At 39.9% G+C, this 14,848-nt stretch overlaps 1 protein-coding gene across 3 annotated transcripts in view; it reads right to left on the bottom strand.

Moving 5' to 3' along the window:
• The window catches only part of DPH6 (diphthamine biosynthesis 6), a 374,050-nt gene that overhangs the window by 194,993 nt on the left and 164,209 nt on the right, over positions 1-14,848 (bottom strand). For all 3 annotated transcript variants that reach the window (XM_061611524.1, XM_061611525.1, XM_061611526.1), the window contains exons 10-12: positions 14,168-14,293; positions 10,698-10,827; positions 6,424-6,598 (exon numbers count right to left, since the gene is read on the bottom strand). In XM_061611524.1, coding sequence (XP_061467508.1) covers positions 6,424-6,598; positions 10,698-10,827; positions 14,168-14,293 — 431 coding nt within the window. The remainder of the gene's footprint in view (positions 1-6,423; positions 6,599-10,697; positions 10,828-14,167; positions 14,294-14,848) is intronic.

Genomic DNA, 14,848 nt, shown 5'->3' with positions numbered 1-14,848 from the left:
CCACTAAGACAGAAGCTTGATATAAAACACAGCTAGTATAAATGCCAAGTCTGGTTATAGCAAGATACTAACTGGATTTAGAGTCAAGTTTTCATCCTGATGTGACAGAACTTTAGCAACCTCTTCAACTTACGGGGTCCCATATGCTCTCTCATTTCTATATGCCTTTTGGGGTGGGTGGGTGGCGCAAATCCTTATTCTGATCTAGCAAACAGTTTAAAAAAAAAGGTTCTGTTTTAGCTTGTATTTACAGATACCTAAAATAATAACATAGCTTGTTCTGTGGTTCAAGAAAAATAAAATTGTCAACTTAGATTCAATTTGACACCCTGGTATTATCACAGAAAGTAAAACTCTATATGAGCCGATATGAATTTGTATATCATCATTATCTTAACAGTAGAGGAGAGAAAAATACACATACAGTTTCTGCTGAGGAGTTAAAGGGCAATTGAACAGGATTTCCCAACAGAAGTAAAATAACAGCAATTTTTTTAAAAAAATGCATTTGTCGAGCTGCCTATAAAAAAGTGAGTTAGCCGCCCTGAGTGCCCTATTATAGGGTAGAAGGGTGGAATAGAAGTATTTTAAATAAATAAATAAATAAATAGAAGCCGTAATCCCATATTACTTAATGAACTTTTGTTTATCATCGCTAGAACATCATTATAAACCTGACTTTATTCTAAATGAATATTTTATACTCAGGTTACTATAAATGGAGACAGATGGACACAGCTGAAATGGCAAAGTCAAGTATGTGTGTGTGTACATATTATTATAGTCCTTATTTCTTTTCCTTTATACACTATGTTACCAGAGATTATACAACATAGTATGAGCTTCGGGCTGCTGCACCTGTAATTTCAAGAAAGGATAGCTGCTCTCTCTCTTTACTATATCTAATTGAATTCAGATCAGTCATAGCAAGTGTTGCTTCTGCCATCCCGAGGTCAAAAGGGCTTTCTTGTAGTGTATTACAACATTTATATTTTTCCTCCACCATCCTAGTATCCTATCGACACTGTTTTCACAGAACTCAACTGATGAAGTCAAGTAATTTTTTTTATTTTTAGACCAGCAATGTGCCAGATGTCACTACACCTTTGAGCTAAATTATATACAGCCTGAACTATCAATCTGGATGTTACTTATTGCTCTGGATGCCTTTTAAAGACAGAAACATTTTTGAACCAAAATGCATTATAGTCCTATCCAAACGAACAGAACCCCACTCTAAACTGGCACATTAATTTTTGGCAGCATCGCAAAGGACAATAGAAACAAAAGTATTACAATTTGAAATGGATTTGCTTGCCATCCAAGACTCATCAACTTTTCAAACATCCTACACTATATGTTGATCCTTGTTTTGAGCAGCTATTTAGTTTTTGCAGTATTTGCCATAGGAGTGGTTCATTTGAAGCTGGAGAAGCTTGCCAACTCATCCTGTGTAAAGAATAGCTTTTTGGTACATCAACAAAGGGATAAAGGATAATTGCTCTTATCCATGCACAGAGCTGATTGAGATGTGTATTGCAATGCTCATCTGCTCCCTATAGGACTTAAAAGATACATCTGCTGTTGATGGAAGAAGCATGCTTGCCAGTAGCCACTGGTGACTGCACGCAACAAAGCACAACTAGCACTATGTTGGGGACAAGGTGTACACAAACACTCCAAAGACTTTCTAACATGCATAAGGAATAAAGAAGAGTTGTTATAGCAATAAACTTACAAAGGATTGGTCTGCCTCTAGCCCAAACAGAGAACTGAGAAGATGTTAATCTAAAACCATATTTCAAACCAGGTTCCTATCGCCCTGCATTAGCAGCAACATTGTCTCTCTCCTCCCCAATTATTTTATATATTGCTTTTGTATTTGATATTTATTATACCTCATGATATTATTTCCTTGTATAATTTAATTATTGACTTTGTGGAATTAATTATTGTTCAAAAGTGATGTTGTGTTTTAATATTTGACTATGTATTGTGAACCACTGTGGGAAAGTGGCATATAAAAGTGAAAGGAATCAATTTGGACCGAGCTGGTGGTGACGCCAATAGGAAAATTTACTATCTCTCTCAGAGATGTAAGACTTGCAATCACACACTAATGCTATGCTCTGAAAAAGAAAAGTTAACAAAAATGCAGTATCAAAATAAGGTTGGATCCAGAGAAATGCTGGTAGAAGATGCCAGTAGCTTCCTGAAAAACCTCCTCCAAAGGTCGTGGGACTCTGCTGAATGGGTGGGCTGTAGTACAAGGGACTGAAGAGGAAGGCCAAAAATCAGGCAGAGGTCACTTCTGTGAACGATTTTCAGTGTCTGCTGTGGGGAGGAGGATCAGGAGATTCATCTTTCAGCCAGCCCTTTCAACCAGGGGATCCAATCTAAGGAGTCCAATATGATTTAGCACTGTAAATTTCTAGGTCTAGTGAATGTTCCATACTATTTTACCAAGTTAGGGAATTACTGAACAAAACGGCATTCAGACTATACCACTTCTCTGCTATTGTACAACAAAGAAAAGCCAGAAGGACCACCATCTCTTTAATATGAGAGCAAATAAGGAAAATGAAACTGAGAAAATCCTTCATAAGGGCTTTTCACATTTTTCTGAAAAATATTTGTTATGAAGTGATTTATAACACAGCTTTTAAAAGCATTTCAGGGCAGCACTGGCATAGGTTGGAGAGTTCAAAGTCTTTTCCATGAGTTTCTCCCACATATTGTGGTAATTTTGGCCTCAGGGATATTCTGGGGCAGCTGTTCTGAGGATGAAGCATTGGAATAAATATCCATCATTGTAACATTATGGCAGTGTTTCAAGCTATTTAGACAATCTTTGCAAGGTGTTCTAGAGTAACCCACTTTAAGTGGCTTGAAAGCACTTTTTAAAACCTACTGCAATGTAAATGGCTGGAAGACACTGGAAGCAGCATAACCATTCGAGTTGGCACATAACCAGAATTATTTATAATGTTTTATAATAAAACATCATTACATTAAACCAAAATATAAAAAGATATCTGTAAGTGTCAGTGAATTAGCTTCTGCACAGAAAACAAAAGGTTCTGTTACTTGCCTGACCAGCCAGGATAAAAATGGTGTCTCAGACCTTCCTCTAGTTCTTTTGTTTTTGTTTAGGTGACATTATTTCACTCAAGACCTTTCTCTACTTCTGCTCCAGATCCTTGCCTATTCTTTCGGTCTCTTGAATTGCTTCCCATTCCCAGTTTCATTCTTGCCCCTGCCATTAATATTTGTACATATTTCTGCTTCAGCTGAGTTCCCGTACTTGTTTTGTTTCCCATGTGTTCTCTTCATCCCTGCTGTCTTATATCTGCCACCAGTGGAATGCAACTCTCTTCCTTCTATGGCCAGACCATGCTTATTTGTTGAGCCTGTTAATTGAGGGGACTAGGTCCAATCCCTGTTCTCTCACCTCAAGTCCCGTAAGTTTCATTGGCACTAAGGGAAATGACAAGGAGTTGTATACAACTAAACCACTGCACATGCAGAATAACTTACACAAGAGCAGTGGAATTTCCCCTTCCTCTCCTTCTCACATGTGCCCCCCAAATCTGCTCTGAGAGTCCCCACAACCCTCCAGAGCATATTTGGGGGTAATAAGAGAGCAAGCAGGGGGAAGAGAAGGAAGGAAAGCTCTGTTGCACTTGCAAAAGTTGTTCTACTCATGCAGCATCTTAGCTTGATTCCAACCAATGTTCTGTACTATCTGGTGTCCTGGCTCAGAATAACCAGTTGTACTTTCTATGATTATATACGTATTTCAGTATCTAGCTCTCCTAGAAAGAACGTTATGAAGCAAAATGTGCAGGTACCCTTCTAAGCAATTTCTGTGAAACGAGCTAGCCTTGCTGCTCCTGGCTGTCAGGGTTATTACCAGTGAGTAAAGTCAGAGCTGTGATTGATAAGTGAGTTGTTTGGACACCAAGTTATAGAAACCATGGGGTCTGAAAGAGCTGCTGTTTTGCCCTCTCTTTTAGTGTACCTTTCCTGCTTCTATTTTTTTCTCTCTAGTCCTTGGAATCTCCAACGTTTGCCCTTCTCTTTTCCCTAATAACCAGGTTGCATCTTTCCTGTGCCGAATTCACTTGAGATCAGGTAGTGCCTAGAAATTATTTTCTGAAAATATTACTACACAATAGGCATGGTAGAATGTTAAAAGAATCCCTCTCTCCCCAAAAATCAAATGCAAATGAAATCTTTGCAAAGAGTCTTAGACATGTTTTCTGCTTTGCAAGAGCTAAAGACTAGGGTCTCATTAAGAATTCACTGCATCAACTTACAATGGTATACATGGCTACTCAAAAGTAAGTCTCCTTGTGTTTAATAGGACTTATTTCCATGTAATTGGGTACAGGATGTCAGCTTAGGCTTTGTCTTAGGATTGCATTGGTGAAAAACAAGATTCTTGTGCATTTAACAGCTATATGGCAGGCAGAAATTCAATAGGTCAATCATTTTATAGTATGTTAATACAATTATGAGAAAACTTCACCATGGATCTTCTCTAATTTTGTGTTATGCCATGCACCTCCATGGCAGCCATCTTGTGTTATGCCGCACCCCCATGGTAGCCATTTTGTGACAGGTGCCCAGAGCACTCTCTCAAAATTTGAAATGTGCCCTTTGGTCCAAAAAGGTTGGTGACCCCTGTTCTAGGGATTTCCCCACATCTCCAGAACAGATTTGGCGAAGGGGAAATCCTATTGTGCAAATGGAAATCCTTGTGCTGATCATGGGATACGTTACTTGGATGCTGCCCAAGGTGTCCTGGCCAAGCATTTGAGCTGATTTTCCCTTCTGATTGCTTGGTGGGGTTTTGTTGTTGTTGTTTTAGTATTATTTTATTGGTGATCGTGCAAAGGTTGTGGGGGAGGATTGCTGAGGAATTTGTTTGTGATCATTTTTAGTGTTTGATCATATTTTAATCTTTTATATAATTTTGATATTTTTGCATTGATATCCTTTTCAGTTGTAAGTTATTCTGAGACTTCTTTTGGTATAAGCCAATTAACAAATAAAAACAAGACATTATAAGGAACGCGTAGTTGCGGCTGAAAATGGCAATCACATGCAGTAATCCCTTCCCCCCTCCCATGTTTAATATAACTTATCTGGGCCCCCACACTATTCAAGAGTGGCCCAAAACATTTTGCTGCCTGAGGTGGAACAGCAAATGGTGCCCCCTCTCCACAAATCAAAGTACATAGAACCCAAGGCCAATCAAGTTATTTCTTGAACCAGAGGCAAAAAATCCCACAAACTCCTCTCCTTCATCCTGGCAGTAAAAATGCAACAATAAAAAAATCAATAACTAACAACTTGCTGCCCTTTCATGACCCCCAAATCTGCTGTCTCACAATAGAGTTGGCCTTGACACCACTGCAGTGAATGTTTCTCCAACCCCAGTCAGGAGCCACCAATTTTGTAGGATCAGGCTCTGGCCGGGAGACACTTGTAATCATTCTGCAAGGACACAAGGTAAGGCTGTGTGCATGGTTTTATGACTGGGTTTTGCCTGAGGCCTGTTTTCATTTGAAATATTGTTTGGGTTCTGTGACTTGTTCATTGCTTCCAGTTCCACAGGAAAAAAAAAAGTTCTGCTAGGCATTACAGAAGGGAAGGGGAGAACAAGAGAGTTTTATGTCTGGGAGGGGAGAGGTTTTATTTATTTATTACACTTATTGGTTGCTTGTTACCTAGGTGGTCTCCAAGAGACACAGGGGTGTTTGTTTTGTTTTCTTCCATTGGAAGCTGTTTCCACCCTTACAGAGCTTATCTAGACACCTAATTCTGTCCATGACTATAATCTGTACCAACCTGTAGAATATTGCACATAAAGGAAAGCTACCAATGGAGTACTTTATCCGCAAACATACAAGTTCTGGGGGAACAAGCAACTCCACACCTGTACATATAGGATTAACAGATTTTGTTAACACCTTTGTACATTTTTTTAAGACAACACAATAAACACTGTAGTGTATCTGTGACTTTTTTCAGCTCAGCCCAGGCAGCCATGAATCCCAATTTAATCATACGCTAGGACAGTGTATATTGAAAACCCTTATTTTCATAGGCATTGTTATATGTACTAATCAACACAGATTTTCATGCCCTTCTCTTGCATTCCCAATTCTTTAATAAGCTTTATTTTCTATATTTTTATATTATTGAACATTTATGTTACCAATAGCTTTCTTTCCTCCTGTTCAGCTTCAAACTATAAAATTATGTATTCTGCTCAAAGGAAAGTGAAATAAAAGCCAATATTAATGCTTCAAAGATGGATAGCATCGTACATTAAGATGTAGATTCAAAGAAACCCATAACTGGTATCGTCCTCCAAAGAGTTGCTAATCCGATGAAGGACTACAGAATGCATACCTGTATGCACTGACTGTAAGGTCCTATGTTGGCAGGGGCCCAGTGAGAGATGCTCTGTACATGCATAAACTGCTTCTGTTGACAAGGGACATCGCCAATCATCCCATCATACTTATGTGCCAGGCAGTCCATCTGAAACAACAATCCCTCAGGCAAGGGAACTTCTACACAAACTCTGAAACCACAAGATAGGAAGGCAGTTATTTATTGGTGGCATTTTTACTTCTCCGTTTGCAACTTAATATATCACTGCTTTTCATTTTTCTCACTCTCAGAACTGGTTCAGACCAACACTGGTACCAAATTTTGGGTGGCCCTTGGGTAAGATGCCTTCATTGTTCCCTTCTCTGAGTGGGCCCACCTCACCAGTGCCACCACCCTACCCATTCCCTTGCCCTTTCTCTCTGGGTCCAAACTGTGTAAAAGGAGACTGTGAGGCAAGTGGAAGAAGATGCTCATTGCTCTTATCTCTGTTTATACATTTGACGAGGGCAGGCCAACAGGCACTGAAAGCAAGAAGGACAAGTAGCAACAAGGCCAGAGGGCTCTGGGGAATCAGTAGTAGACGCCCTATTGAGGGGTGGGCTTTGGCCGGTACTCGGTAAGGTTGAACTCTGACACCAGCCTTGGCAACCAAGATGATCAACGGAATGGAGCAACTGCCATATGAAGAAAGGTTGTAGCATTTGAAGCTTTTTAGTTTAGAAAAAAGGCACGTAAGAGGAGACATGACACAAGTTTATAAAATTATGCATAGCATAGAGAGAGTGGATACAAAGAGGTTTTTCTTCCTCCCTCATAACACTTGAACTTGTGGACATTCAAGGAAGCTGAATCCTTCAGGACAGACAAAGAAAGGACTTCTTCACACAGCACAAAGTTAAGCTATGGAACCCACTCCCAGAGGAGGCAGTGATGGCCACCAACTTGGATGGCTTTAAAGGAGGATTAGACAAATTCATGGAGAATAACGGTATCAAAGGTTACTAGCCACAATGGCTATGTTCTGACGAAGGCAGTATGCTTCTGAATACCAGTTCCTGGAAACATGGAGGGGGGGTGGGCAGAGTACTCTTATACCCAGGTCCTCCTTGCAGGCTTCCTATGGGCATCTGGTTGGCCTCTGTGAGAACAGGATTCTGGACTAGAGGGGCCACTGGCCTAATACAGGAGGCTCTTCTCATGTCCTTATGTTCTTAAAGGGGGCCTTCATTATGAAACTTGCCTGCTACAAATTATGGCAAGCAGGCAGGAGTGGCTACTGGACACCCTCCAAAATCTGCTCCAGAGGACTGGGGAACCCTTTGGAACAGCACAAGAGGTGACAAAGGAAGCTGCAGGATGAAGGATGAACTGCAGAAAATGGCCTCTCTTCCCATTCTGCTGACCAAAAATGTCTTTCTGAATAAAGAGCTCTGGCAGAAGAGAGGACAAGTGTCCACCCTACCTCCTACATCAGCAGGATCCCAGAGACAGCCTTGGAAACAAAAAAGAGACCCCTCCTCTCCCAAAATAAATGCCCACTCTCCCTCCATCCCCACACCAAGACAATGGATGGGGGGATGGAGGAAAAAAACTGGGGAGTCAGGCAATCTGGGGTCAGTCTGTTGAGGGACTTGACTCCTACTTCTGGAGAGGAGACAGAAGGACCCCGTCTGTCACTCTCAGAGGGAGGATCATCCCTGTCAACAGAGTGACTTCCACTCCAGTCTGGCAAATGATGACAGTTGTAGTCCAATACCTAGAGGACACCTGGTTGGAAAGGCTGCTCTGTAAGATATAGAAAGTTAATACCATTATTTCTGGGCCTCTTCTTAGCTGACTGTATATTGGGACAACTCAGAGAATTATGATTATTATTATTTTGTAAGTTATGGAGCATGGCATTAGTAAGGAAATTTGGATATTTATCTCAAGAAAGTCTCCAATGCAATGAGTTTCACAGAGATCCAATTAGTAGTAAAGCTATTACCACATAAGGGACAATATATCTTATTAACTGGAATATGTAACAAAGACTTCACCAGGAAAAAAAATTCCAAAGAACTTTTTTCCTGTAAAAGATTTCATGCAGCATTAAAAATATTTTAATTGTAGAGTCCTTATTTCATGAATGTTATATATTAACATTTTTATTAAAAAACTAGTAATGAAATACATTTGGATTCCAAATTAAGAGGAATGAGAATGAATGAGAAGGAAAACATGCTCGTTCTGAATCACTGTACGTTCCAATATGGATATTCGGAAGCAAGGTAAAGCTAGAAATGGCAGCAAAGAAAGCAGCAGTGTGGGTGCAACTAAAAATTGTTTTAAAAAACAGAAGGTTGGAAAAATATCCGCTGTGATATGGGAGGGAAGGTGAACAGTCAAGCTCCTTATTTTATTATCCCCTAAACAGCACTCCCCTGGTACCGCTTTGTAATGTGCTTTAAAAACTCTCCCAAGGCACAAAAATGGGTTGCAACACTGTGGGAGCTGATGTTCAAGGAAAGGAAAGGAAAAGCCCCACTGCATAGGCACTGTTTCATTGGGAGAGCGCATTCCTTCAGATACTTCAGCTGGTGCAGAATGTAGCTGCCCAAGTCCTGGTAGGAAACAGGTGGCCAGTCCACCTGACACTTACACTGTGCCAGGTCCACTGGTTGCCAGTACCTTTCTCAGCCCAATTCCAAGTGCTGGTTTTAAAGCCTTAAATGGTTTGGGTCTAAGTTACCTGAAGACCACCTTCACCCATATCACCCTGCCCACACTTCAAGATCAGCAACAGAGGTCCTTCTCATATGCCCACCTTCGATATCAGTTAGGCTGGTGAGCTTGATAGAGGGAGGGGGCTTTTCCACAGTGGCCTCACATCTCTGGATCATATTATTAGCTGGTATCTGCCAAACCCCATTATTACAGGCATTCAGGAGAGCCCCGAATAGTCATTCATCTTCATTAGCTTTCTCCTGAGATGATTTTTCTGAAGTTGTTTTTACTTGGATACTTTTTGGGCCAGATGGTACATATTGCTGGTTTGTATTTATTTATGTGAGATTTTAATTGTACTATATTGCATATATTATTATATAAGCGACCACTGGAGGGTTTTTCCCACTAAAAGGTGGTCTAAATATATTTTAAATAAACCAACTAAAACATATAATGCCACTCTAAACACCTCAGTTGGAATACAACAACCAATTTAATTCACTAATACTAAATAAGGGTTGGGGGTAAACAGAAGAAACTTACATTAAAACAATTTCCTGTTTCTTCCTCAACATTTTTAGCAATGCTTCATGTTCACCTCTTTGCAGTTTTATGATGGAGAGTCAACGTGGTGGCCGACGAAGACCTTCCCATTTGCCCAAGCATTTTAATTTATACAATGTTTAAGATTATTCCATTTTTAGCTTTTAAATTTGTCTTCTCGTATGCTGTTATGTTTATTTGTTGGTTTTTAATGTATCTACTTATGTGTGAATTAGTTTTATTCAGTCTTGTACACCACCCTGGCATCTGTTGAGGAAGAGTGGTTAACAGATATTTTAAATAAATGGATAATGTAAAAATAGTGGCCAGAGTGTCAGACTAGGACAGCCTTTCCCAATTAGTGAGCCACCAGATGTTGTTGGACGGCAATTCCCATCTTTCCTGACCATTGGCAATGCTGGCTGAGGCTGATGGGAGTTGTGGTCCAACAACATCTGGTGGCCCACTAGCTGGGAAAGGCTGGACTAGGACAAGGGAGGTCTGGGTTCAAATCCCCACTGAGCCATGAAACTCATTAGATGGCCCTAGGCCAGTCACCATCTCTCAGCCTAAGCTACATCACAGGGGAAAAATGAAAGTAGGGGAAGAAGAACCATGTATGCCGCTTTGAGCTCCTTGGAGGAAAGGTGGGATATAAGTGTAACAAATAACCACTATGCTGTAATAAAATGGGATGTTAAATTTGTGAGGAGATAATTCAGTGGCAGAGGTCTTAGACTCACCACAAAACAAGAGAGTGCATTCAAGGATATCAGGGATATCCTCTTCTAGGATAGTGGTTCAGGCATTTACCTAAAAGGCCTTGTTTAAGAAGCAGACATTCAACATGGCACTCCTGAAGCAGCTGCTAAAACAGAGAGTAAAAAGAGACATACAGGCACATGAAAGAAATCCCAGTCCTAACTAACAGAGAGAAACCAAATCCAAAGAAAAGTGCCATAAATAAAGCAGTGTAGTAGCAATGAAGTATATTCCAGCGTATCATAAATATAAGACAGCAGTAGTAAGGAACCTACCTTGCTGGGGGACACAAATCAAATGCTGTCATATAGACTGAATTAATCACAGCAAAATCTTTCATGCTCTTCATATACAGATGGACCAAAATAATATCTGTCAATTCCAATCCTGTTGAATTCAGATGAGCTGCATGTGGAAAGATAACACAGCCGTTAAAAGCAGGAAACATTATATTTGTACCAGAATGATAGCAGGAATATTTTTTTCCAAAGTATTTCCCCGAGAAAAGCAAATGCTAACAGCTTAACATTCTCTTAGATTGCCTGAGGCCCACCACAGAGAGGGGACTGTTATACAAAGGGTGTTTGGAATGTAACATAATTTTTGATATACCGCATGGGCCGCTACTTTGCTTTCACTTTTGAAAACACCTTCACATGACATGGCTTTGCTGTATTTGAAATGAATTAAAAAGAACAAATTACAAACATTATGGGTTGGATTCAAGGTGGAAGTAAAATAGCCAAAAGCACCGTACAATTACAAATTTGCACAGATTTGGTCTACAGAGGTTCTCATGATTCCGCTTATGCAAAAAGATTGCAAAAACAGGGTAATCTCTTTGGATTTAGTTTTACTTTTCTCAGACACTGTGGAAGGGCACCTTTAGATCAAGCCCTTTAGGTCTGCAAATCAGATGGCAGCATCACCCCAATTCAAGAGCAAAACTGGAGATGCATTAGTTTAATATATTTAAAATTAACAAGAGAAGAAGAAAAAATGAGAAAGTTCCTGTTCTCTCCTTTTACAATCTAGAAAATGTGTGCAAGCATATCAGAGGCTTTTGTGTTTAGTGGAGTATCTCTCAAAGCAAGGTGTTTTAACAGATGACTAAAGTTGCTTTTAAGCTCAATAATTCTGTACATATGTGGCGATACTCAACTAAATAAAAGTGCTAGTGCAAGGATTAGCACTAGTACAACAGGACTTACCCTCTTCTCCTCCCCCTGCATGCACCCTGTGCTGCCCCCAAATCTACTCTAGAGGGTTGGGGGAAAACCCAGAACAGATTTAGGGGGTGCATGAACAGCTACTAACTAGGCTGGCATTCATGCTAAGCTCACTTACAAGGTTCGCAGTGTGGTTGGCTTGGGATCCAGTGGATCCCAGCCCACCTCAGCCCCTTCTCTGGAATGCCCCAGTTTGGTAGGTGGAATGGGGTGTTCTACACTGAAGGAGCGATTGTCACTCCACAGTCAGAGGTTGGCATAACTGTTTTGGTCTAGGCAGCAGATCGGGGAGGGGGAGTGGATTGTACCCTAAGTTGCTTGCTTCTGTCAACTACAGTAGGGCCCCGCTTTTGGGCGGCCCGCTTTTCAGTGTTCCGCTAATACGGCGGTTTTCAATTAGAGCAAGGCCCCAATCATATGGCTCTTGTTCCGCTTTTATGGTGTTTTTCGGGTGTCGGACGCCATTTTATTGACGGAGTTCCGCTTTTCAGCAGGTTTCGCTTTTAGTCTGGAACATGTCCCGCTGTATGAATGGGGCCCTACTGTAAAAGACATGTATGGATGAACGTATTTTTAAAATTAGATGTAGGGCCGAACATTCTCTTCCAGGCATTAAATGCAACTAACAGGCTTTGTTGCTTTAACCTCGTGACTTAGAACTATGGTGTGCATTGTGTAGTCCATTAGCAGATTTCCATTTGGCAAAGCATGAGCTTTTTCAAAAGGGCATTATAACAATTAGCTTTACAACAAGGGTTGTGTCTCCTCCATCTGCACACCAGAATACAAAACAGGACAGAAGAGCAAGCAGGCAGCAGGTATGACTTTTCCAGGAAAAGGTTATAACACACACCTAAAGAGTCTCAGCAATGTTTTGGCAAAGAAACATATGGGGGTTCCTTCAGATTGACAGGACCATATTTCATTCAGTGTCCCCACCCCCTACTCAGAAAGCAAAATAAGTATCCACAGGAAATGCAAGCATTACCTGGGACCAACATGCTAGTAGTTTGCCAGCAATGGAAAACAATACTTCAAATGTAAGTAATCTGCCAAAAACAGTAGGTTTCTTAGCCTCTGGGCCGGAGAAATAACCACTACTTTTTGTTTAACTCTAATGGAAAGAAGGGCAAAGACGTATAATATTTGGATTGGCTGAAGTCCATGGAAATATAACAAGCAGCAAGTAAATGGGATAGAGCCCCATTGCTTCCATTTACATATTATGCCCAAAAGATTTATGTAGAACTTTGCTGCCTTTACCTACAAGTCTGATTACAGCCTCCTTGCTGATTTCCAGGCTGTTAAGAACTAGCTTAAGGGTCCTTTAGAAAGCATGCTGCCTTTTGGTTTTCAAAATTGCTAGCTCTTCTTTATCATTCTGTATTCAGTCATGAATACAGCTGCATAAGCCAAATGTTAAGATTTTATGAGCCAATACATCAAAAATATCCGTGAACAAGAATACAAGCTTGCCCACTGCAGCCTCAGAGAGCAATTTCCATTTTTATGAATGAAAAAGATGCCTGCATAAACATTTCTTTATTTAAAAGTGTAAAATGAGGAAAGATGCAGAACAAAATGGAAGCATTTTGTTTTATATGTCAATATCTTGTAATAGTTTGATAGTAAGAAATCCAGCTACCACAATTCCCAAGACAGCAATTCTTTCCTTGCATTAAGTACATAAATGAGATTTAAAGCCACTGACCTAATCCTAGATGCCAAAATGTACCACAACCACAGCTTTCTAGAGAATTTAATTTAAAATTATGGTGATAAAGGCAGTTTAGCAAGCAGAAAGCATACACAACATGGAGTGCATACAGAGAAAGATAAAAGTATGAAAACAAAGTCCAGTGTCTTTTATAAATGACACAATGGACGGAGGAAAATGATTTTAGCCCAATTGCAAATACTTTAGAATTTATTTGCATATACTGGCTCAATTCTACAAACTTCTGCTACCATTATATTTAATAACAGTTCTCACATCATTATTTTCATGATAAGCAATCCTGGCTAACCTAACAAACCTTGAAGTAAAAGGATTAAACATTAAAAATAGGGTCATCGGCCAATTTTCAAAGATATAATTGATTTATCAAATGCATTTCAAAACAGTTAATTTATAGCAGGTATGAGGGAGAGTCATTCATTCACCTAAGCACATTCCTGCATCTTTCTTTAATTCTGTCTAGTACGTGGGAGAGTAACAAAAGAGGCTGCTTGCTCTTATGACAAAACAAGATCCTTTCTGTTACCTGGGGGGGGGGGGCTCTGATGCCTGGACATATTTTGTTTACAGTGGCTGGCCCCACCCTCTTACAGCAAAACAGATCACTTAGTCTCTTAAATGCAAAGCCTGCAAAATACAAGCAATTAGTGCTTTTAAATTTGCAGTCAAACCATTATGTCAACTAATCATACCAATTATTGATTAAAAGTTGCAGCCCTAATTAAAACATATCTATCCTACATGTTACACTGCATTTTTAAAATCTCCAATAAACCACCTTGGAGTGACGAAATGCCATTTTTAGCAGATTCTTGCACACTTCCATATGTATTTAGGAGAGCACTGATGCCTGTTATCCACTGGTAACCGTGTGGAGACTTTCCTGAGCATTCAAATGCCTTGCCTGTAAAAATTAAAGATTGAACATATGAGATTATAATGGCAAATTGTGTAGCCGTACTTTAGACTTTTCCAACAAAAGCAGCCCTACATTTCCGTTGTAATACCTGTGACCTCTTGAAAGAAAAAGGTGGGTTATCATTTTGATGTTGTTCAAATGTACATTCAGTGATGTATAAAGCAATTCACACCTAATGGTGTAGTCATAAGTCCATTTACTGTGAACTAGGTCAGACTGACTCCCAGTAAACATACTTAGGATTGGAATACATACACTTTTTCATTCTACTTTTTTCAACCCAAAAGAACTGTAGAAATAATAAATAGCACACCAGTTTAGAATGTCATCATTTTTCTAAAACATGCTACTATCCTATTTGCATGGCATATGCTTTTTTTAAATAAAAAAGTTCAGATATAATTGGTAAACACAGCATTGGATACTAACGAATAAAGCCTATCAAATGGTTTTCCACAGAACATAGAAAGCTGCCTTACACCAAGTCAGACAATGATTGGTCCATCTAGCTCAGTGTTGTCTACACAAACATCAACTCTT

The sequence above is a fragment of the Rhineura floridana genome, chromosome 2, assembly GCF_030035675.1.
Source record: "Rhineura floridana isolate rRhiFlo1 chromosome 2, rRhiFlo1.hap2, whole genome shotgun sequence".
Classification (NCBI taxonomy): domain Eukaryota; kingdom Metazoa; phylum Chordata; class Lepidosauria; order Squamata; family Rhineuridae; genus Rhineura; species Rhineura floridana.
Note: the sequence above shows the minus strand (reverse complement) of the source record. Positions and strands in the feature narration are given on the sequence as shown.